Source organism: Pleuronectes platessa, chromosome 16, assembly GCF_947347685.1.
Source record: "Pleuronectes platessa chromosome 16, fPlePla1.1, whole genome shotgun sequence".
Lineage (NCBI taxonomy): Eukaryota > Metazoa > Chordata > Actinopteri > Pleuronectiformes > Pleuronectidae > Pleuronectes > Pleuronectes platessa.
In genome coordinates this window covers 9,334,360-9,356,549 of record NC_070641.1, presented here as the reverse complement: position 1 = coordinate 9,356,549, position 22,190 = coordinate 9,334,360, and the positions used below count along the sequence as shown (strand labels likewise).

Below are 22,190 nucleotides of genomic sequence, written 5' to 3'. Positions count from 1 at the left end.
CAGGCAGAAACCTGAGGGTTATTGACCAGTTGCTTTGTGACACCGGTATACAGCCATTCTCCTATCTACAAGACAAATTCCTTTTACCCCAAAGTGATATGTTCCGGTATTTTCAGATAAGAAATTACATTACAAACCATACAGATTGGAATATAATCAAAAATGCTCCAACGAACATGGAAATTTACTTTATTAATATAACTAAACATCAATTACCCAGTAAAAAGCATGTTTCCCATATATACAGAAATCTGTTACTGGATACATCAGACAACACTTTTTATATCAAAAACAAATGGGAGCTGGAGTTAAATACTATAATTGAGGACGGGGAGTGGGAAACAATGTGCATTGGATGTCATAAAGGTATTAATAGTAACATGTGGAAGGAGTTTGATTGGAAGATGAAGACTAGGTTCTTTAACCTTTGTGTCGTGTTCGTTTCTCCCCCCTTACTTTGGTGCTCCCGGTCAAATTTGACCGGCCTGTTTTAACTGCCCTTACATTAACACAAAAACCATTGATCGTCACCAAATTGTATTTAACTCCCTTTTAACCTGTAAACAATGTCTCAGACCACTGGTTACATGAATAACTGCAGTGAATAGACACAGAAATTGAAAGTTGTATTCCAAAATTAACATTTATTGTAGAAAAATCAAAACAGAGACCAAATTCACAGAACATCAGCTCATCAACATGAACACATTGTGTGTGTGTGTGTGTGTGTGTGTGTGTGTGTGTGTGTGTGTGTGTGTGTGTGTGTGTGTGTGTGTGTGTGTGTGTGTGTGTGTGTGTGTGTGTGTGTGTGTGTGTGTGTGTGTGTTCAGACACAGGAGTGGCATTTTGCAATCAGGTCACAGTGTGTCTTGCAAACGTAGGCATCACATTTGAAACATGTAAGACTTGTCTTATTGTCTCTAGGGGCACATAGCTTGCATCTCTTCCGTTTCTGCCCCTGTTTTGGGGGGAGAGTGGCCAGGGCCATGGCTGGGGCTTGCAGACTCCTCACCAGACTGCAAGAGGCTGGTGTGCGGGGAAGGTGCTGGCGCCGTTGAATTAGAGGAGTCACTAAAGCTTTCCCAAGCTCTGCCAGGAAGAGTCTCCTCTTGAAACATTTCCCCTGATTCCAGGCTGGGTCGATCGCTGTCCACACCACATATGCATTACATGCAGACACATCGAGGATGTTGTGGAACACAGCCACAGGCCAACGAGCTGTCATTCGCTTGCAGGTGTATGTACCAGTAAGCTGCAATGAAAGAAACAATAATGAATAGATTGGAAACAATATTGAACCTGTCCTACACAAAATGCAATGTTTTACATGAATACAAGTAAATCAAATGCATGACAGATGAAAATATACATTACCTTATCAAGGCAATCAACGCCTCCTTTGTTTCTGTTGTAGTCCAGGATGATCTGGGGCTTCCTGTGCTCTGCTTCGCTGACAGCGGCGTCTTTGTGTAGAGTGCTCATCAGGATGACATTTTTATTTTTCTTGGGCAAATATGACACAAGACTGTGTGTGTCAGTGAAAGCAAATTTGGATGAGAGTGCCTCTCTCCCTCTGGTCGACACCAGTGCAGGGGGAAGTTGAGGCTTGTTCTTCCTCACTGTCCCCACCATGGTGAGCTTTCTTTTCAGCAGCTCCTGACCAAGCCCATGTGATGTGAAAAAGTTATCACATGTGATGTTATGCCCCTTGAGACCGGCTGTCATGTCCAACACAACACGCATGCCTTGGTTTTTTTCTGGCCTTCCAGTAACAGGTTTCCCTGTGTAAACCTGCATATTCCAGGCGTAGCTGCTCCTGGCATCACATGCTGCCCAGATCTTGATCCCATACTTGCCTGGTTTGCTTGGGATGTACTGTTTGAATGGACAGCGACCTCTGAAAGGGACCAGGCGCTCGTCCACTGTCACCTCAGGGCCTGGATTGTACATCAGTGGTAGGCGCTCCACCCACCTGTCCCAAACGTTCCTGATGGCAGCCAGTTTGTCGTCTCGCCAGCGGAAAGGTCGTGTAGCTCTGTCATCAAATCTGATAATTCTTGAGAGGACATGAAACTGTTGCAGGGACATAGTTGACCGGAATATAGGCCTCCCTGACTCTGCATCCCACAGACTTTTTGTAGCCTCATTGTTGGACCGATGTACTCCTGCTAGAATCAACAGACCCATGTAGGCTTGGAGGTCTACCTGGTCCAAGGCCTTCCATGTGTCCGCAAACACACGCCCCCCTTCCAGGTTTGTCATCGCCAGTATAATTTCCACAATGGACTCTGGTAAAAAGAGTTGGAAGCTGGACTTGATGTCATCCACACGAGATGTTGCATACCGTGTTGGCCCTGGTGACATCCTAATGATATTTTCCCCTCTTGTTCTGCCTCCTCTGTCCTGGGGGGATGAATACCAGAGCAAGTTGCCATCCTTGGACTGGAATGTCACCTCAGGTGTGTCTTCCACAGGGTCCTCTTCCCCAGGTGCCTCTTCCTCAGGGGCCTCTTCCTCGCCATATGTTGACTGTTCGGTCTCATGATGGTCTGGATCAAAATCAGGATCGTTGTCTTCTATTTCTGAAACTTCCTCCTCTATTTCTGGTTCAACTCCAATCCCGTCTTCATCAGTTTGATAAAAAAGGTCAAGAGCCTCTCTGACAGAAAAACGTCTGATCGGGCGCCGACTCATTGTGTTCAGAGTAAATTAAGAGCAATGCACAAGCAAGCTATATATAGGGGATCTGTGAGAAGATATCATACGTTTTGTATCGAAAGTGTGGTTCACGTGGGGGGATGGACACATTAGCCCGGGAAAGAGCCAGGTTCCCATAACAAACACCTAATTGGTAACTTTGAAGTGTTACACGTTTAGTCTGGAAGGTGTGGTTCACGTAGGGGGACAGGCACATAAGCACGGGAAAGAGAGGACACATGGTCAGTCTGAAAGGGGTTCACGTGGGGTGGGGTGTGTGTGTGTGCGTGCGTGTATGTGCGTGCGTGCGTGTGTGTGTGTGTGTAGGTGTGTGTGTGTGCGTGTAGGTGTGTTTGTGTATGTGTGTGTGTGTGTGTGTGTGCGTGTAGGTGTGTTTGTGTGTGCGTGTGGTGGTGGTGGTGGATTTGTGGTTGTGTACTATCTGATGAATGAACACAATCTAGGGTCACCCATTCATTTCCTATGGCGGTCATTTTTGACCGGGAACACCACAGGTGTTACAAAGTTGACTAAACAACTCAAAATTCAATGAAAGTAGTGATCAGCAATTGTAAATGTTCAAATGCCTAGTGTGGAGGATATCATAAGCCCTTGAGACAATAAAATGTAAAACACAATATTTATGATTGATCGAAATGGAAATCGGTCAGATTTGACCCGAACACGACACAAAGGTTTTAAGACGCCCTCCGTGGTCTCTAAATTTGCAGATAATCCAGCAGCAATATACTGCTGGAGACGATGTGGAATGGTTGGCGACCACTCACACATATTTTGGGATTGCCCAATGTTGCTTCCTTTTTGGAAGGGGATAAAGAGCGAGATAAATAAAGTTCTGGGAATTAATATACTATTCACCCCAAGTCAGTTTCTTTTCGATCTAGCTCCTGAAGGCATGTACACAAGAGACCAAGAGCACTTGTTACATATACTCTTGATGACTGCTAGGAAAATGGTGACAATAAAATGGTTGAATCCACAGCCACCTACAGTGGCACAGTGGAAACAGAAGCTGAGGGAGGTGTATGCAATGGAGGCTCTAACGGCTCAATTGCAATTAAAGTTTGATGTTTTTGTGAGGAGATGGCTACCTATTGCAGGATACCTCTCTAATTGAGGGGAATCCTGTGGTACGATGGAATGTCTTAACTGTCCTTTTATTTATTTATTATTTTTCACCAATCAGTCTGTCATGTATGATCTGTGATGTTGTCAAGGAATGTTTGTGTTTCTCTTCAATAAAAACAAAGTTTAAAAAAAAAAAAACATTCAAAGATTTTCTACAACACAAAGAGTAAAGAAACAGTAGCTTGACAGCATGAACGCATCGATGGGCACTCCGATGCAGTCAGTCATGTCAGCCTCCAGTAAACTAGAAACATTTATCCATCTTCCTGTCAGTGAGAGGACGGATATTATGGCTGATATAACTCAAATCCTGTGTGCGCCTTTTCATCATGTCACAATAATAAAATAAAGCACCAGATGAAATTACACCAGGTCCTGAGTCCATGATGACAAACAGCACAGAGTCTCAGATGGGTTTAGTGTTGTAACCCAATCATGTCAGGTACAGTGAATCAGGTATTGTACTTTAATGTCCCATCACAGCCTCTGAGACTGAGGCATTCACCAGGCAAAAGATGTGTTAAAAGTACTTTTTAATAGAAAATTATTTAGTCAGCATTTTAAGGGCAAAAGCTGCATTGCATATTCCTGCCTTTAATTCAGGAAAATTACCCCTGAGGCCTTTATTTAATTAACAAAACATCCTGATTATTAAAATAAAATTAGCCAAAAGCAATGAAGACACATAAAATGTAAATATAATATAAATGTAATCATTGCCCCTATATTGTATTCTGTTACCATATAGGAGCATTGACTTCATCTCAATGATACCAAAATGCAGAAATAAATAATCCATGTTTTTCTTTTTCTTTTAGAAAATACGTTATTTTACTTCTCTGAAAAATACACATCTCACATGACCAGGCATTTATTTTTCCATGAAAATGTATAACTGAAGAAGTTGACTAATCCAATTTTTTCTGAATAAAACCAGTATACATGTGATACTATTTTTGTAGAATGGTAAAATGTATATGTTGCCACCAAGATTTGGTGAAGCAAATACAAGCTTTGGAAATGCCTCTGATACTGCTGAAAATGCTGGGTTGGGCACTGGCTAACAAATCTATGTACAGATCTGATACCAGGTCTTTGGAATATATTAGTTTCATCCAAATAAAACTGCAATTTTATTTTCCTGTCTTCTTGCAGTTGCTGTACTGACACTGACAAGTGCTGTTTTAGTGTAGTGAAGAAGAACCTATTTCCAGTAGTGCAGCATTTACTGGTGCTAGATAAAAGTCCATCAATTGGTAATATTTCACACTGGAAAATTAAGGTTAAACTTAAACATGTAGCTGTGTAGATTGTTGTTAGTGCATTCTATTGCAGATATGACTCAGAGGAGATAATGCAGTTAAATTATCTGCATGTGTTTATTTTTTTAATTATCACTTCTATACTGAGTAAATAGCTGTAAAAATATGTCATATAAGTTGTCACTTTTGTAACAGATCGGTTCTCTGTTTCAGCCAAGACACAAAGTCCATGGATGGGTATTCAGAAGGGAGTAGGTGCATCTCAGCTTGATATTGAAGAGTATTTTTTTTAAGCTGCTCTTATTTAATTTCAGAGTCAACATCACATGTTCTGATCAGATGTGTCAAATAAACAACAGTCCCGTCTTAACTAAGCCCTCTACAACACCACTGTTTACTGTTAGAACAAACCACTGGTGTCAGCACAAAGGTGTTAAGGTCCAAAGACAAAACCATGAATCACATCTGTACGGGCTTATAGATCTGGTTTGTGTTGTTTTCCCGTCTCAACATGGGCGGCTAAGTGGAGACAAGAATACACACACCGCCACTCAACAGAGTAAATTATTTCATTTTAAGAGCTCTTATATTTAATCCTCACATACTCACTTTTAATAAAATACTCACATTTATGCAAGCAAAGCTGAGAAAATGGGTCAGAGCAGCAAGCAATTTATCACCTATGCAGCCTCTCCGGCTTTGTTGAACAGTGAGACGCATTAATGTTAACAACAATAACACCAGCTGCAAGAGGCACGCCAAGGTTACATCAACCACAGCTTTGTTCACCACGAATCCTATCTGAACATTTATTCTCGAGGCAACACGGCTCCGCTCTTACTGTAAAAGGTGCAATGTATAAGGAAGGCAGAGAGTAAGGGGACTACAGTAGGTAAATTATGAACACGACTCGGCTTCTGATTACATCCTGCTCTGCTCTGTTTCCCTCCAGCCTGCTTTCCCCTGCACACAGTCGCAGTGTTTCAGGAGATTATTCCAGCAGAGATGAGCTCTGACAGTAACATCTTAATTGAACTCTTAATTAAATCAAAACCCGATGGATACAGGGCAATAATTTACATTTATATGTTAATGATTGTGCTCACAGTGAATCGGGGGGGGGGCTAAGGCTACAAGACACAACGCAAAGACTGCAGGGGAGTGACTGCTATGCAGTATTAGAGTGTGTATACCCGACCTGAGCTCATCGGGACCAAACAAGTTGGATTTTGAAATGATTCTCGGATTCGGGCTCTTATGCTGCACGTGACTGCAATATTATCGGTGGTTCAGCCAGTTTCATTAAAACATTTTTTACATATTTTATTTTTAAACACCTACATATTTTCAGTTTGAACTACCGACAACTTTTCTTTGTTAATGAAACACCAGTACTATTTGTTCTCAATTTTTTAGTTTTTTGAAAATCACTCTAACACTCTTCACACTGAACCTGTGCAGAATAGTGATCCAAAGTAGAAAGAAAAAAAAACCTTCATAATTATCAGATTTTACAATTTAAAACATCTTAAGTTATTTGTCCTTTTTTTGTCATGTGTTTTTGTAGGAATAACATGTTCAGAATTGAAACAAATCAATACAATTTTAAAGATTGAGAAAATAATCAGCGGAAACTAAATCATCAAAATTGTCCAAAATGGAGGGGAACTAGCAGAAAAAAATTAAGCCATGAAACACACAGTATTTGCAGTGCAGCCCAAAATAAAGACAGGGACATTAAATTTGTTTTATTTTAATAGTGTCACAGCTTGTTTAATATGTTCTGATATTAATGGTGTTTCACTGGACCAAGATGCTGACAAAGGAAGACAAGCATAAGAATCAATGCCAAACAAAGTTGGGTCTGAACATCTAAGAAAACCTTTCCACCCAGTTGAATTGGATGTTGTGTAGAAAGCTGAGGTTACAGCGAAGCATAAGCTAGTTATCTGCACAATCTAGTGTATTCACTTTCTTATACTGGATTAACCCTACACTGATGTGCTTCCTCTGACTGAGTCATTATTTTTTTTTTGGTCGAGGTCAGTGCGGCCTTCTCCTGCTGCTTGACACAGGGAGATGACAAAGAAAGATATTTCAGAGTGAAAAAGGGGGAAGTGGTCATCTTGGCCAGCACCATCTGGTCTGGAAATCATTGGGCATGGTGTCAGACACAAAGACTGAAAGATGCGGCTCAGGTTACACTATGGTGTGCTCTCACAGATACGACCAGTTGGCTAATAACACTGCAGAGGACTCCTCAGCAGAGGAGAGAGAGGGCTGACCGTGACAACACAACCAATCCATCCAGCTTAGCAACTGATCTGAGAGTACTGGGTCAGATCATATGATTCCAATGAAATAATACAGTAAAGGGCCACTCTAATCTCCAAAGGATAGGAACATTTTATTATTTATCGATAACCCAAAATCAAACCTTGCACCTGGTTTTTATTCAGGTAAATCTACAATACTAATCAGCTCATGGAGTTGCAATCATAAGTTTGGAATACCGTGTCTGTCCACACATTAAAATGTTGCTGTTAAGCTCGCTAAAGCCTGTCTTAGCTTTACATTTTGAACCGCAGGCAATGATATGACTGATAAAGCCAATCCAGCACCCTTATCTTTCACGAGATTATCCTGTATCGGTGTCAAACTAGTTCCTCTATCGCTACATGTGTTCACCATAGACTGTAAATAAAAGACAGATGACGCATCTCCACTTCCTCCAACTGTACAACAATGAAGCCAAAATATCCTGCTGAGAAACTCAATCAACAAATCGAGAGTCAGTCTCAGCTGTCAATCATGGTTTATATCATCCACAGAGTCATAAAAGTGATAGTACCCTGAAAAATTTAAATTCACTCATTATTTACTCACCCCTATGACAGTCCATGGTTGTCACTGTAAATTATCACAGCTTAGTTTTCAAATTAGTTGATCAAATTATCTATGGACAGAATTATACAACCTTAGACCTTCTTCCTGCATATGAGAGTAATTTTGTGTAGTAAAATTTGGAATGGCTCGATAAAGGTGAGATTGGAGAAGATAAATAAACTTGATTGCTTTCACAAAACCCTTACGAATGACTGGTGCTTGTGTGGTGGGTTTCCCCAGTTTTCATCTTATCAACTCATCGACCCATCTTTTGCCTATACTGCAGCTCCCTGTGACCCCGGTTTGAACTCCACTCGAACACACTCTGCTGAGCTGCCACCACGCTGGAGACACACAAGGCCCGCTGGGTTCAATTTGCACCACTAAATTATGTGACTCACTAGGCCAAGGCAATGAGCAGCCCATATTGCCCGACAAATTCTCATCTTCCATTGCAGTGTCCAGAAATGAAGTAAAATGGGGACAAATCAGAGTAAAGTTTGTTCATTATTCTGCCCGCAGCTCTTTGAACAATCTTTCTGATAACAAAAAAAAATATTTTTGTCTCTGCTCCATTGAAATTAACATCTCTGTCTATAGGCAGGGCTTTGTTTTCATGAGTATAGCTAAACACAGAACATTTTCTGGCAGTTGTTTGTTGCCTGGCACTGACTGGTGGCAAAGTCTATACACTAGAAGCCAACTCCAGCAGCAACTAAGACTGTTTGAGCTTCTGTCAGATTCCACCTGCTGTTACCATATAGGCAGCGATGGTGTCTCGATGCAATTAGTATAAGGCTAATGGGTTCTGTTCATTTATGTTTGTTACTCTCAGTTTACTGTTCTATGACTAAGTGGGAGCAGGTGGACGCCCTGGAGAGTGAAAGGTCAGTGATGGAGAGCAGGGGAGGTGGCTTAACACCATCAAATTGCCAAAATCATTGCAAGATGAATACAGAGAAAGGATTAGAAACAAGAAGTCTTGACCAGGAGACTGGTGGAGAAGCTCTTGTTGTCTTCCCAGGTCAGTCAGTCAGCCATCATTACTACTCGGCATGGAGTCGGCAGAGCTTTAGGTACTCCCACCGCCCACAACAATTCACCGAGTTGAGCAGCCTACCCGCATCACCGCAAAACCTTATCCCTACCCTCTGTTCCATCCGTGCATGAGTACCTTTCAATGGGTATTTCAGGGAAACTCCAAACCTGTGCAGTGCAGTGTTACTTTGAGTTTGTTTCCAGGCTGTTGCATCTACAAAGCAGACACATCAAACTGGAAGCGTGAGAGGCGCATGTGCATTGTGGAACGTTTTGCTTTGGTTTCACAGCAAAAATGATCTTTCACCACAGCTTCATTGTCTATCTGATGAATGGTATTATACATTTAATGTGAAATATTTGCAGGACTGGAAGATGCAGTGCCTTACTGGCATTTACTTGAGTACATAGGCTTAATTTATTTTGAGAAAATACAGTTGTCATATCAGAAGTTTCATGAAGGCTGCAGTAATATTAAAAGTTAATGAACAGGTAATGAGCAATAGGCTATTTCTTCAGATGCTCTGACTGTCGCTTTCTCTTTGTCAAATGCAGCGCTGGTAGGAGCAAATTGAAAGCAGATAAGCGACGAATCATGCTCTAAACATGCACAGAACAAAATGGGTATTAAGCAACATGCAGAGGTGAAACAATGAGTTAATTAACTGATTCATCAGCTAACAGATCATTAAAAATAGTATCCCTGATGCCAACCCACTTATCAAGACGGTCCAATAAAATCTTCTGTGTGAAAAGCCGAGTTGTGGTCGAGAATAATTAAAAGCAAAACTGTATCCTGCCTGAAAGTAAAAGATCATTATTACAATTATCATTTAGTTTGTAAAAAAGACCAGACAGAGGATTAATGACACACATTATATGATCGCATTGATTTTACACACACTAAAGGGAGGATTCATTATAGAGTCAATGGTTTATTTAAAAAAAAAGGATACTGGGGTTATGACATTTATGATGTTGGAGACTATTTACTGCTTGATGATATGTGGACATGAATTCCTTCAGAAGATGATATTAAAATATCTGTCTGTCTGTTTGCAATTACTTTAAATTGGTCTGCAAGTCCTACTTATTTTTTGGGTGATGTTATTTGCTGGGGTGTGCTTCCAAATGAGTTACTCTCTTGACTTCCTGATGTCAGCATGTACTGTTGAAGTTATGTAGCAATATTTGGGTTACTCTATTTTGTTGTTGTCCCTGTTTTCCTTTCCTTTTTATTATCAAAAGGAGATTTAATATGCATGTTGTTACACTGGTGGGAATTAACCAGATCACTTTCACCGATGTTTGAATAATAAATTGTGTCTTGTAAGGTTGTTACGATAACAACTCGGTTTAAAATGCAGAATCTATCAATATGCAAATCATTTTAATTAATTTTAAATTGTTGACCATCGTCGCCCAAAACATCAGTACAGCACCATTAGGAGAATAGAGTCTCTCATTCAACACATACTCCTTTCTCGCCCAGCAATACCCAAGGTCAAGTTACAGATAAAGAGCCAACTAGCAGTACATTATAGTATGCTCATGGACTTGTATACCTAATTCAGGTGCCCCAGACTGAGAGGCACTAACTCCGACTCTTTTCTGCATTATATCAGTAGCAAAACGTAAGGACACAATGTGATTTAGGTGTAAATGTATGGCATATTCTGGGCAGCCGAGATGTTGATGATGGTGTTGAAGGAAGGACTTTGCGGGCCTCGTTCTTGTCTGCATAGTAAAGTTTATTAAAATAAGTTACAGGTCGAGACGGGCGTCTAGGTCAGTGGTTCTCAACCTTTTTCAGTGACGTACCCCCTTTGAAAAAAAAAATTCTGCCGAGTACCCCCTAACCAGCGCAAAGCATTTTTGGTTGAAAGAAAGATGTAATGTGATTTATTAATCCTTGTAACAAGACACATTCAAATTTAAAACTCCATCAATGTCCATAACATTGCTCATTTGTAGTGGTCTCTCTTAAACTATTTGGAAATAAAAATATATAAAAATAACTAAAGACTTTTATTATTATCTCAATATAAATAAAGATTTGTGCACATCAAAATAATTATCAACTTAAAGTGACCTCTTTTGGGATCATAATAAAGATATGTTCTCAAGCTGAACTCATGAACTTAATTATAGCTAAACACTTCTCCCCAAAAAATAAATCATTAACTTAGTTTTAAATAAAAGATTAGCTCAAACATATTTTTTTAATATTTATCATCTTAAAATATCTTCTTTAAGGATCGAAAACAATACTGACAGGTAGCGTGTTTCCGTTTGCTTCTGGGAGGCTTTTCGCATCGTGTCTTGAGATGACCTGAATTCAGAAAGTTTCCTCTTAAAAAACTCAGGTGGCTTACCAACATGACTTTCATGTTTTGTCTGGAGATACCGCTGAAGATGTGGTGGCTTAATGCCACTGTTGGCTAATCTCTCCCCACAGAAAAAAATAAAAGTGTAAATAACCCAATCTATGTTATTGTTAATATTGTTAATTGTCTTTCTGTTATTTTATTGTGAAATATTTGCTCGCTTTAAGGTCATACAATTTCATTTCCGTTTTTGTATTACATGCTTTTATTTTGAAAGGGTACCGGACGCGGACTTCTTGTTATGAATCATTAACCTCACAATGGAAAACTTTTACGTTTTAGCGACCCTCCGAAGAGGCACAAGCTCTCACGGTGTTGTTTAGGGAAGGCTCTCTGCTCTGGTTTCGCCTTCTTTGGTACTTGTCCCTCCGTGTTTCAGCAGCATTGCTGCTGCACTTCAACTCGACTCCATTGTTGAAGTTTTCAAGGCGGCAGTGATGACAGGTGATGACAGGTGGCGTGTGCCAGGTTTGGTCAAACCATCGGTATGGGGGAGACTCTGTTTTTTTAGGATAATGAAATTGAAAAGCCTACTGAATATAACATTTAGTTCATGAACTTACACTTATATTTTATTGAATATTTGTTAAATAACAATTTTTCAAGGATTTTTTAATGGATGCTAATTTTAAATATATATAAAAAAAATCTCAAGTACCCCCTGGAGTACCTTCAAGTACCCCCAGGGGTACGCGTACCCCCATTTGAGAACCACTGGTCTAGGTACCCGGAGACAACACAAGCCAAATAGTGAAATCTGACTTTCCGGGGTGGAACACACATTTATATAGAGAGGTTGTTTCCGCCCACGACTTGAGGTAAAATTACGTCTCACAGAGGGCCTCTGACCGAATAAGGACCTAAAGATGAAGACGTATATTAAAGAAGATTCCTTCTGCACTTCATCCATTAGAAGGTCAGAGATCATTCCCTAGGCCTAGGTCATATATTATTCAAAATGGGAGAGAACTAACGATAAACATCTGGAGGAATTTCTGAGAATGTCTGAGAGTCCAGAAAACAGGCACCATAGCTCTAAGCCTATCATTATGTTTTAAATACATGCCAAAATGATTTACTCGAGCGACTATACAACACATGCTTTAGGCTTAACTGTCCAATAGGATGTGAACACCCATAACATAGAGAGTGACAGCAATTCTAGTCATTCATGGATGTGCTGTTGGAATGGGTTACGCAGGGTGAGGGAGATAAATTGGGGATGCTGTGGGTGTTGGTATATTGTTCCACCTTCTGGTCTCCTTGATGCATCAAGGCTACATTTAACTCTTCTGCATAAGACATCACCAGCTTCCAGAAATCACAGCTAATAAGATGTCCCATTGTTCTGTACTTCTCTATGTGCATTAGAGGCTTTAAGCTTCTGTATTACCTGTATGTTGCACATTCTGGACAGTAATAATGACACACACAGAGCCTGACTCAACTGACGCCACATTGTCAACACCTATAATCACATAATGATTGATGCTTTTCTTAAATTAATGTATATTCTCTTCCTCTCTCGCTTTGACAGACACAAAGAGAAAAAATTACATTAACAACAACAGTGTGTGAGTGTCTCCTGCAGTCTCAATGTACAGATTTCAATCCGTACATTTAAAAAGCAGAGGTGTAAAGTAACGAATTACATTTACTCACGTTACTGTAATTGAGTAGTTTTTTGTGTACTTTGTAATTTTTGGAGTAGCTTTTGAAATGGGTAATTTTACTTTTACTTAAGTAGATTTTGACTGAAGTATTGTACTTCGCTACATTGGAAATTACATCCGTTACTGAGTAAAAAAAAAACAGTTCAAGGCGCAAGGCAATTCTCAATGCAGTGGTAGATGCTGCATAGAGTGGATGACGTTCCCTCACATGCACGTTCAACATATGAAAACTGATCGTAAAGTTCACTGCGAGAAAAATATGCGCGACATGCACAACACTGCACAGGGAGCCGCTGAAGAGCCGCGGGTTGCCGACTCTTGGCTCCGGCGAAAGAGCGATTTGTTTACTGCTCCGCCGTTAAAGAGATGCGGACGTCAAAGTATTAGTTCCGCTAGAATATTAATTTCGCCCAAAATTTCCCCCTCCCGGTCGCGCACGCACATGTTATGCCTCTGCGCAGTTTGAGAATCACTGCTACACAGGGCCGGCCTTAGAACACTGCATTTCTTTTCAAATAAACACAAAAATTATCGCAACGACATGGTGCAAGCATTCGATTTAGACAGCGTCTCTCCTCAGGAGAAGGACAACATTCCGAAACGTTTTAGCTAGATCTCAGATAATATGAACGTGTTCACCGTTCAAATTCAATATTTGTCATTAAGTTTCGTTCAGTTCAACATTTTCATAAAAATGAACGTGTTCAATGAACGCGTTCATTTGAACTCGTTCATGCACAACACTGCCTGAAACTCAACACTGGCCTACCTGCCTCTGCCGCCTGTGCTGGATGCTGTTCACTGCAAAGAGCCCGGATGAGCTCTACTCACCTTGAAAATCAGCTGCTGCTCAAACTCAACAAGAAGTTTGTAGACTAGTGCTCTAAAGGTGGACCAAAGTTCAACCAAAAGTTTAAATATACAGTGGGACAGCAGGATTTTAACTTTTTATTTTAGCTGTCATGTGGTTCATGTCTTGACATTTCCTCCCAAAAGTTATTAAATGTTGTGTTGACAGGTTAAATGTTTAATGTTTGACATGTTTAATGTCATTGCACTTATATTTGTAAAGATTCTCCTTTAATTAAAAATAACTGTTATGGATTTATGACCCCTTGTCCTTTTTTGCACTGTATAGGAGCGGCCCCCATCAAGTTGTTGGAAGTAACTAAGTAACTTTTAATTAAAGTACATTTTAAATGAACTACTTTTTACTTTTACTTGAGTAGATTTTTAGATGGGTACTTTTACTTGTACTTGAGTAAAATGTCATCAAAGTAAAGGTAATTTTACTTGAGTACAATATTTCAGTACTTTTTACACCTCTGCTAATAATATAAGAAGAACCCTAAACATTATTACCTGTGCTAAGAAAAATAAGCAGACATCAATGCTCATAAGTTTTGATGCACAGAAAGCATTTGATACAGTGAATTGGGACTTCTTATACAAAACACTATCTGCAATGGGATTTCACCCAGAGTTTGTGAACTGGGTAGGGGTCATATACAAAAACCCAAAATCGCATGTCAGAGTGAACGGTTGTGTTCTGAGTTCTTCGATCAGCAGAGGGGGGTGAGACAGGAAGACTGCCTCAGTCCCTTGCTCTTTGCTATAAATATTGAACCCCTGGCAGCAGCTATAAGACAAAATAAGGAAATATATGGTATAAAGGACATGGGGAATAGAGAACATAAGATATCTCTTTATGCAGATGATATCCTGACCTACATAAGTGATCCAGTCAAAACTGTTCCTGCCTTGATGGACACTTTAAAAGAGTATGGAGAGCTCTCAGGCTATCAGATCAACCAATCAAAATCAGAGGCAATGACGTTAGTTGGACAATGGCCTATACAACTAACAGGAAGGCTTAACGCTCACTGGCCACAGGGATTTAGATACTTGGGAATTATCATTACAACAGATTTATCAAAACTAGTCGAGGTCAACTAGGGAAAATTGATGGGCCTAATAAAAACAGACCTCACAAGATGGGAAATTTTAACACTCTCTTTGTTAGGAAGAATAGAACCGATAAGAATGAACATTTTGCCAAGATTGCTCTTTCTTTTTCAATCACTACCTATACACTCCTGATCAAAATCTTAAGACCAGTTAAAAAATTGCATGAATTTGCATTTTGCACTGTTGAATCTTAGGAAGGTTCTAAGTAGAGTTTCAAAATGCAAAAAGAAGAAATGGGAACAAGAGCCCAAAAGTTGTGAGCAGGCAATTTATTGAAAACAACAATTTAACTGAAGTAGGCTGTTCATCAGCTGATCAAAAGTTTAAGACCACAGCTCAAAAAAAAAAAAAAAAATCCTAAAACAGAAATTAAAGTGTCAAAAACTGACTCAGTAATGAGTAGCTCCACCATTATTGTTGATCACTTCAAAAACTCGTTTTGGCATGCTTCCAAGTGCAAAATGCAAATTCATGCAATTTTTTAACTGGTCTTAAGATTTTGATCAGGAGTGTATATGTACCTGCGACCACATTTACTGCACTGGACAAAAAGTTTTCCAAATTTATATGGCAAAGCAAACCACCAAGACTTAAACTTAGAAGACTACTATGTCCAAAAGACAACGGAGGCCTGAACATGCCTGACATGAAAAAATACTACTGGGCAGCCCAATTACGAGCAATGGTTGCTTGGGTATCACAAGAATCAAACACTTTATGGGTAGGAATGGAACAAAGTGAATGCCCAGACACACCACTAGACTCACTCCCATTCCTGAATTTAGACCACCGTGGGAAGAATAAGATTACTAATATATGGGTTAAAAATACTCTAAAAATATGGTCAGCTGTGAGGAAAAAATTAAAACTCCCCATGACTATATCCAGAGCTACGACAATAGCAATCAACCCAGAATTTCTTCCTGCTAGACTGGACAGAGGTTTTGAAAGATAGAGGGAGATGGGTATAGTGGTAATGAACCAGCTGTTCAAGGGAGGGGTAATGAAGTCATTTGAACAGCTTAAAGAGATATACGAGTTAACAAACCAAGACTTCTACAGATATTTACAAATAAGACAATATTTACATACACATCATGAATGGGAAAAAGCTCTGCTTACCACCATCCAAAATGGAACACTTCTTCATATTGGCAATTGAAGAAACAGTGAGAGCAAAGTTCATATCACATCTATACAGGATATTACAGGAAGAACTGAAGGAGAATAATTTAGATATTAAAGAAAAATGGGAAATAGAGATGAACGTAACAATTTCTGATGAACAATGGGAAAAATCATGCGAGCAGGGACACAGAATAACCAATAGTCCAAACTGGAGGGAATTTGGATGGAAAATTAAAATGAGATACTTTAGAACTCCACTTATGTCTAAATGGAGCAACACTTCAGCACAATGCTGGAGGGGCTGTGGCAAGGTGGGAAACCACACACATATATTCTGGGACTGTCCAAAATTAACACAATACTGGCAAAAACTACAAAGGGAAATAAAAACATGTTTATTGATAGACATACCGTTAGAATCATCAAACTTTATTTTAGGGATACTACCAGATAATATTGAAGAAAATAGCCAGGCAAAACTTTTGAGAGCCCTTCTTTTATCAGCAAATAAAGTGATAACAACCTCCTGGCTGAAGCCACAGCCCCCCACAATAACCCAATGGAGGGAAAGAATTTAAGAAATGTATAGGATGGAATACCTTACTGCCCTATTACAAATGAAAACAGATGTATTCAAAAACAAATGGTCCCCCATAGCTCTACACTTTCATTTGATATGAGCAGAATATATAGATATATTTATTTTATTTTCGCTCTTTTTTTTTATTTTTTAATTTTTCAAGCAATGGACATCTGCAGGCTACCCTCCTTTGTAATATTGTCTGGATGTAATGACATGTGAGATGTACTGTGTGTGTTGACAATGTAAAATATGTAAAACTCAATTCTGATATACCTGGATCTTGGAGGCTTGGGCCGCGACATCCATGGACAGATAACCCCCACAAACCAAAGACTTGTACCCGTGGTCACGTTAAAAATGACCAGATGTGATGAAATGTATGACTGTATTTGATAAAAGGAAATAAAAAGAAGTTAAAAAAAAAAAGAAACAGCTCAGCATGCACTTTCCAGAAATGATAAATTATTAAGGTTAGTAAAATAAGCATTCTGTGTATAGACCTTGGTGCTTGCGTGACAGAATGTGCAGTCAAACAGAACAGTGGCACATCGATATGCTCCCTCAGCACTTAAACCCTGCTATTAGACACTGTACTTTGCTTATGTATGTTTCACTAATTAGGCGAGAAAAAAGAAAAATGTCCTTTAAAGACAGACAACAGAGAAACTAGGGATGTGTCTTACATTTAAACCGTTTAGTGTCTTCTACTTGCTTGGACTTGCATGCATACATTGCATGTGGGATACGCTCATTTGCATAATGCTACATCTACACTATGATGTATGCATCGCTGCAAAATTTCTGTTGCCAAATACTCACATGCAGGCTTTAACATATGTGCTCATACAAACAGAAGAGTGGATAAAAGTGTCCCACAGAGATGATGCCTGAAACAGCTCAGCTCCATCTGCTCCTGATTCTCTCTGGCTTATTCTCCATCTATACAGTGAACTGCGTGTTAACAATCTCCAATATGTCGCCTTTCCACCTACTGTACAGGACTGTGCATGCCGGCCACTTCCAGATACTGGTATTTCCAAAACTGGCACACTCAGCAGGGACTCTCTGTCTGCGATGTCCTCTTAGGACAATCACATGCTCTCAAAAGTCAATTAGTGACAAAAGTGCTATGAGTTGAACAGGCTATCACTTATTAAATCAATGAAGTGTTGAACAGAGAGCTCCACTTTAACAGTGTACACTTTTAATGGCACCACTGAGAGGGACAGTGACAGTGGATCACATTTAACTGAGGTAGAGCAGAACATTCAACAAAGGAAAGAAAAGAAAAAAACGTTATTAGGGAAGAATGAACATGACAGACAGAGCTCATTTGAAGATTGTACACACAAATAGGTCTGCAAACTTTTAACTTGTGGACAAGCTGGACTGTAAAAAGTGTACGATGAATAGAAGGCTTTGACGCGGATATCCACTGGAAGCCCCAGAATATTGGGGAAAGAGTAAGCTTGAAATGGGAAAAGAGAGCTGAGAAGACAGCAGCAAAGTGGCAGGTTAGAACTTAACATGCAGCCGCAGGGCTCAAGTCTTGTTTGTATGGATTGATGGATGGTATTTGTGGTTTATTGTGGTTTTATGTAAAGGTTTTGTTTATTAAATATCTTACCTCTCTTACTCTGGCCCTTTAAACAATTCCAGCCATGGAAATCCTCATTTATTTTAGTTTAAATTAAATGATGTAGCACCCAGTCCACACCCTGAGCAAGGCTAAGGTGTGAACAGAGGAAGAAGGTGGAAGGTGAAACAGAGACACGTGAGCAAGTTAAAAAAAACGAGGCCAGCACAGAGAGGAAATTGATATTTTGTTGTTATAGAGAGACCAGAGTCGGGGATGAAGAAGACAATTTATGGATTCAACAAAGAGGCCACAAATCAGATATTCAGAGAATTATAAGACAATGTCAAGGGGAGGAGACAGTGATGTGAATGAGGACAGAGGAAGAGAAGAATACAGATGTGATGAGGGCAGATGTGATAAATAATGCAACAGGACAATTTCTTGATCTGCCCTTTACTTGTTTTCAGTCGTGGGCTTGATCACCTCTGAAGTCATTATTCGGGGAAACTGACTTTGTGCTTAATGATATGCACGATAACAACACAATGTGAATGTACACATATAATCGATCCTGTTCCATGTGCAGAATGACACAACGGGAGATAAAATGAGGATCTAGATTAGGATTGGCCGATATGGCTATAAATTACGTAAAGATAAAAATGTTCATCTGAGTCTATAGATTTATAAACTGACTACATTTATAAAGCAATTTTCTAGTCTTGATGTCCGCAGTTTGCATTAACACAGTTATCAGGCCAGCTTGAGTACGAAACTAGCTTTTGCATCAGGCAAATGTCCAAGGACAATTTGGCAGCAGGCTGGAGGAAACAAACTAACAACCTTCCGATTAGTCCATGAGCTCTGTGTTGGACAGTCACCAAAATATTACCACAACTGTTTAAAATCTGTAAGACACTTGATTGTTTAACTGTATGTTGGATAATAGGATTTGTTTGGCAACTGGGGATGACGGAAATCTAGTGACATCAGTCACAAAAGAAATGTAAAAGTGTGTTACATATAAAATCTAATCAAGAAAATATTACATTGCCATCACTTGTCTAACATAAGCTACAAGTGATTATCTTTGCAGCTGATATTGATTTTAATGTGGAATTACGATGACACTGCCAGAAATCTGATCCACTGACCCAAACCTGCACTGATCAGTTTAGACCAGGGGTGGGCAAACTTTTTGACTCTGGGGCCACAATGGTGTCACGGTTTGTGGAAGGAGATGGACTAGGGCTGGGCGATTTTTCAATCTCGATTCGGGATCGCGATAAAATTTTGATCGATTTCGATTATCTCCTTGTGACATGTATTCGATCTCACGTGGCAAACGTAAGCGCAACAACAGTGTCGGAGTCTGCCGGCTGCCGGCTGCCGTCTGCAGGTAGGACACGACACGCCCACTTCCCATCGTGAGAGTAGCTGCAGTTGCGAGAGAGCGAAAATAATGCCGAATGTGAAAGCAACATCACTACATCACCCGAAACCGAAGACATTGTCGAAAAAAAGGGTAACGCAACGTCAGGTGTGTGGACGTGGTTTGGATACGGCAAAAATGACGAGGAGCAGACGAAGCCGGTCTGCAAAATATGCCGGGGGTCGGTACCAGCCAGGACGGGAAACACCACAAACCTTTTCAATCACCTGAGACGGCACCATCCCAGTGATTACACAGAGAGTTTGACTCTGCGGGCTCAAGTTTGCACGACACCAAACAAAGAGATAGGCAAGACCACTACGTCTCCCGTTAGCATCGCTAAGCATCGCTAACGTGAGCGATTCTGTTCTGTTAGCAAAACAACAGTCCATCCAGTCGTGTTTTGCAGCCATTGCCCCATATTAAAAACAATCGAAGCGGGGCAAAAATATAACGAGCACTGATACTTATTGCTTAGCTAAAGATATGATTCCCCTGAGCACAGTGGAGAGGGACGGCTTCAGGAAACTGATCAAAGTGTTAGATCCCAGGTACGAGCTCACAGTTTAGCACTTGAATGTGTCACAGGGTCTGACCCACATGTTTACTTGTTTTTTTTAAGTTGTTTACAAAATCAAAAAATGCTAAATATAGTGAAAAGGGACCAGTCACTTAGTTTGCACTAAGCATATAAGACTGTATGAGCTAAGAGCACTGCTCTGAATTTTCTTTTGCTAGTTATGGGCCCTGATGCTCTCTTGATCAATGGAAGCATGAAGACCTTCACAAAAACATTTTGTGCTCATTATTGGAAGGCATATTCATTTTTTTTAATGTTAATAAACTTTATTGTAAAGTTTCAGTGAATCTCTTGTTTCTTCAAGCTTCAGGATGCCCCTCACACTGGCAGCATCTGCAAAAACTACATATCGTGATAAGAATCGAGATCGATCAATATAGAAAAACATATCGTGATAACATTTTTTTCCATATCGCCCAGCCCTAAGATGGACCCTGGAGCAGAGATGTTTAAAAAAAAGTGTATTTAATCTAAAAATAGACTTTAACTAAACAAAAGCACAAGGAAGCTTACACGAGGCTCAGGAGCTCAGGACAGGAACGCAGAACAGAACAGCAACAGAAACAACCCACAAGGAACAGAGACTACAAAATAAAACAGGAAACAGAAAACACAGAGGGTGAAATAAACAAACTAAACTGACAGAACATGACACAATGGGTTCTTAAATTTGACAGAGCCAGAGGCAGATGGATGGAGTGTTTTTGTGAACTAATATAAATGACATGGATAAATCATTGCATGAAAGGATTTGGCCTTTAACAAGTAGCAAAGCATTTATTTGCAAGGCAATTTAACAAAAACTCACCTTCTGAGAAAGGCTTGCTAGCCTTTGCTATTTCAAATGCCACCAAAAAACTTGCCTTGGTAGTAGTCTCTTGAATCGCAGTTTGTCGGTGAAAAAAATGTTGATAAGTCTGTAACTTAGCCGCCAACCTCTTGCGTTGACTGCTTGCTAGCGTAGTTAGCATGCATCTTAGCAAAGTGACGGCTGATGTTGTACTCCTTGAAAACTGCTAAAGTTTCTCGGCATATCAGGCATAGAGCGTTCGATTGGACTTCAGTGAAAAAGTATTTTGTTGTCCACTCCGTGTTAAACACTCGGCACTCTCTGTCCACTTTTTGTTTCCTTGATCCGCTCATTTTACAGAAGGGCTCACAGGGCAAAGCAAAAAAGTGAAGGGACATCATGTGCCCTTTCGAGCCCTATACACGTCTAATTTAATTTAGCTGACGCTTTATTCAAAGCGACTTACAATAAGTGCATTCAACCCCGAGGGTACAAACTCAGAACAACAAGAAGCAAGAAAGTACAATTTCTTAAAAAATAATGCAAAACTACAAAGTGCTATAAGTAAGTGCCATTTAAGTGCTACTAAATTGTTAGTTTAAAAAAAATGTTGTATTATTTTAAATTTTTTTAAATATTTGGACAAGTTCAGCCGGCCGGATTAAAAAGCCTGACTGGCCGTACTTTGCCCATGTCTGGTTTAGACTCACGTTCTCTCCACACTGTATCCACGACTCTTAAGAAAGTAATTTAACTCCAAGGCTTCAATATGGATCCACTGCTCTAAGTTTTGGGTGTTAGTATAACTGACCTTCATAAAATGTTTGTCTGATTACATTGAGATTTTAGAATTCACAGCATTATTTATCTCCTCTACTCCTACTTAGCTTCTATGTACACATACATAGTTAGAGGCTGGAGGAGTAACATGATGCCATTCATGTAGATTCACCCAAATGCAGATGGTGGCAACACCAATAAGGTCTGTGAAACAAATAAGCATGGCTTGACTATTAAACAGGCAAAGTGGGCAACTGC

General features: G+C 39.9%; 2 protein-coding genes across 2 annotated transcripts in view; both read right to left on the bottom strand.

Moving 5' to 3' along the window:
- Positions 1 to 22,190, bottom strand: part of asic2 (acid-sensing (proton-gated) ion channel 2) — a 409,791-nt gene that overhangs the window by 232,102 nt on the left and 155,499 nt on the right. The window lies entirely within an intron of this gene.
- Positions 777 to 3,380, bottom strand: LOC128458428 (piggyBac transposable element-derived protein 4-like). Its single transcript, XM_053443253.1, has 2 exons — positions 1,375 to 3,380; positions 777 to 1,252 (listed from the first exon to the last, which is right to left on the bottom strand). Exons 1-2 carry the CDS (start codon positions 2,692 to 2,694, stop codon positions 827 to 829), a joined length of 1,746 nt encoding a protein of 581 aa, XP_053299228.1. The 5' UTR covers positions 2,695 to 3,380; the 3' UTR covers positions 777 to 826.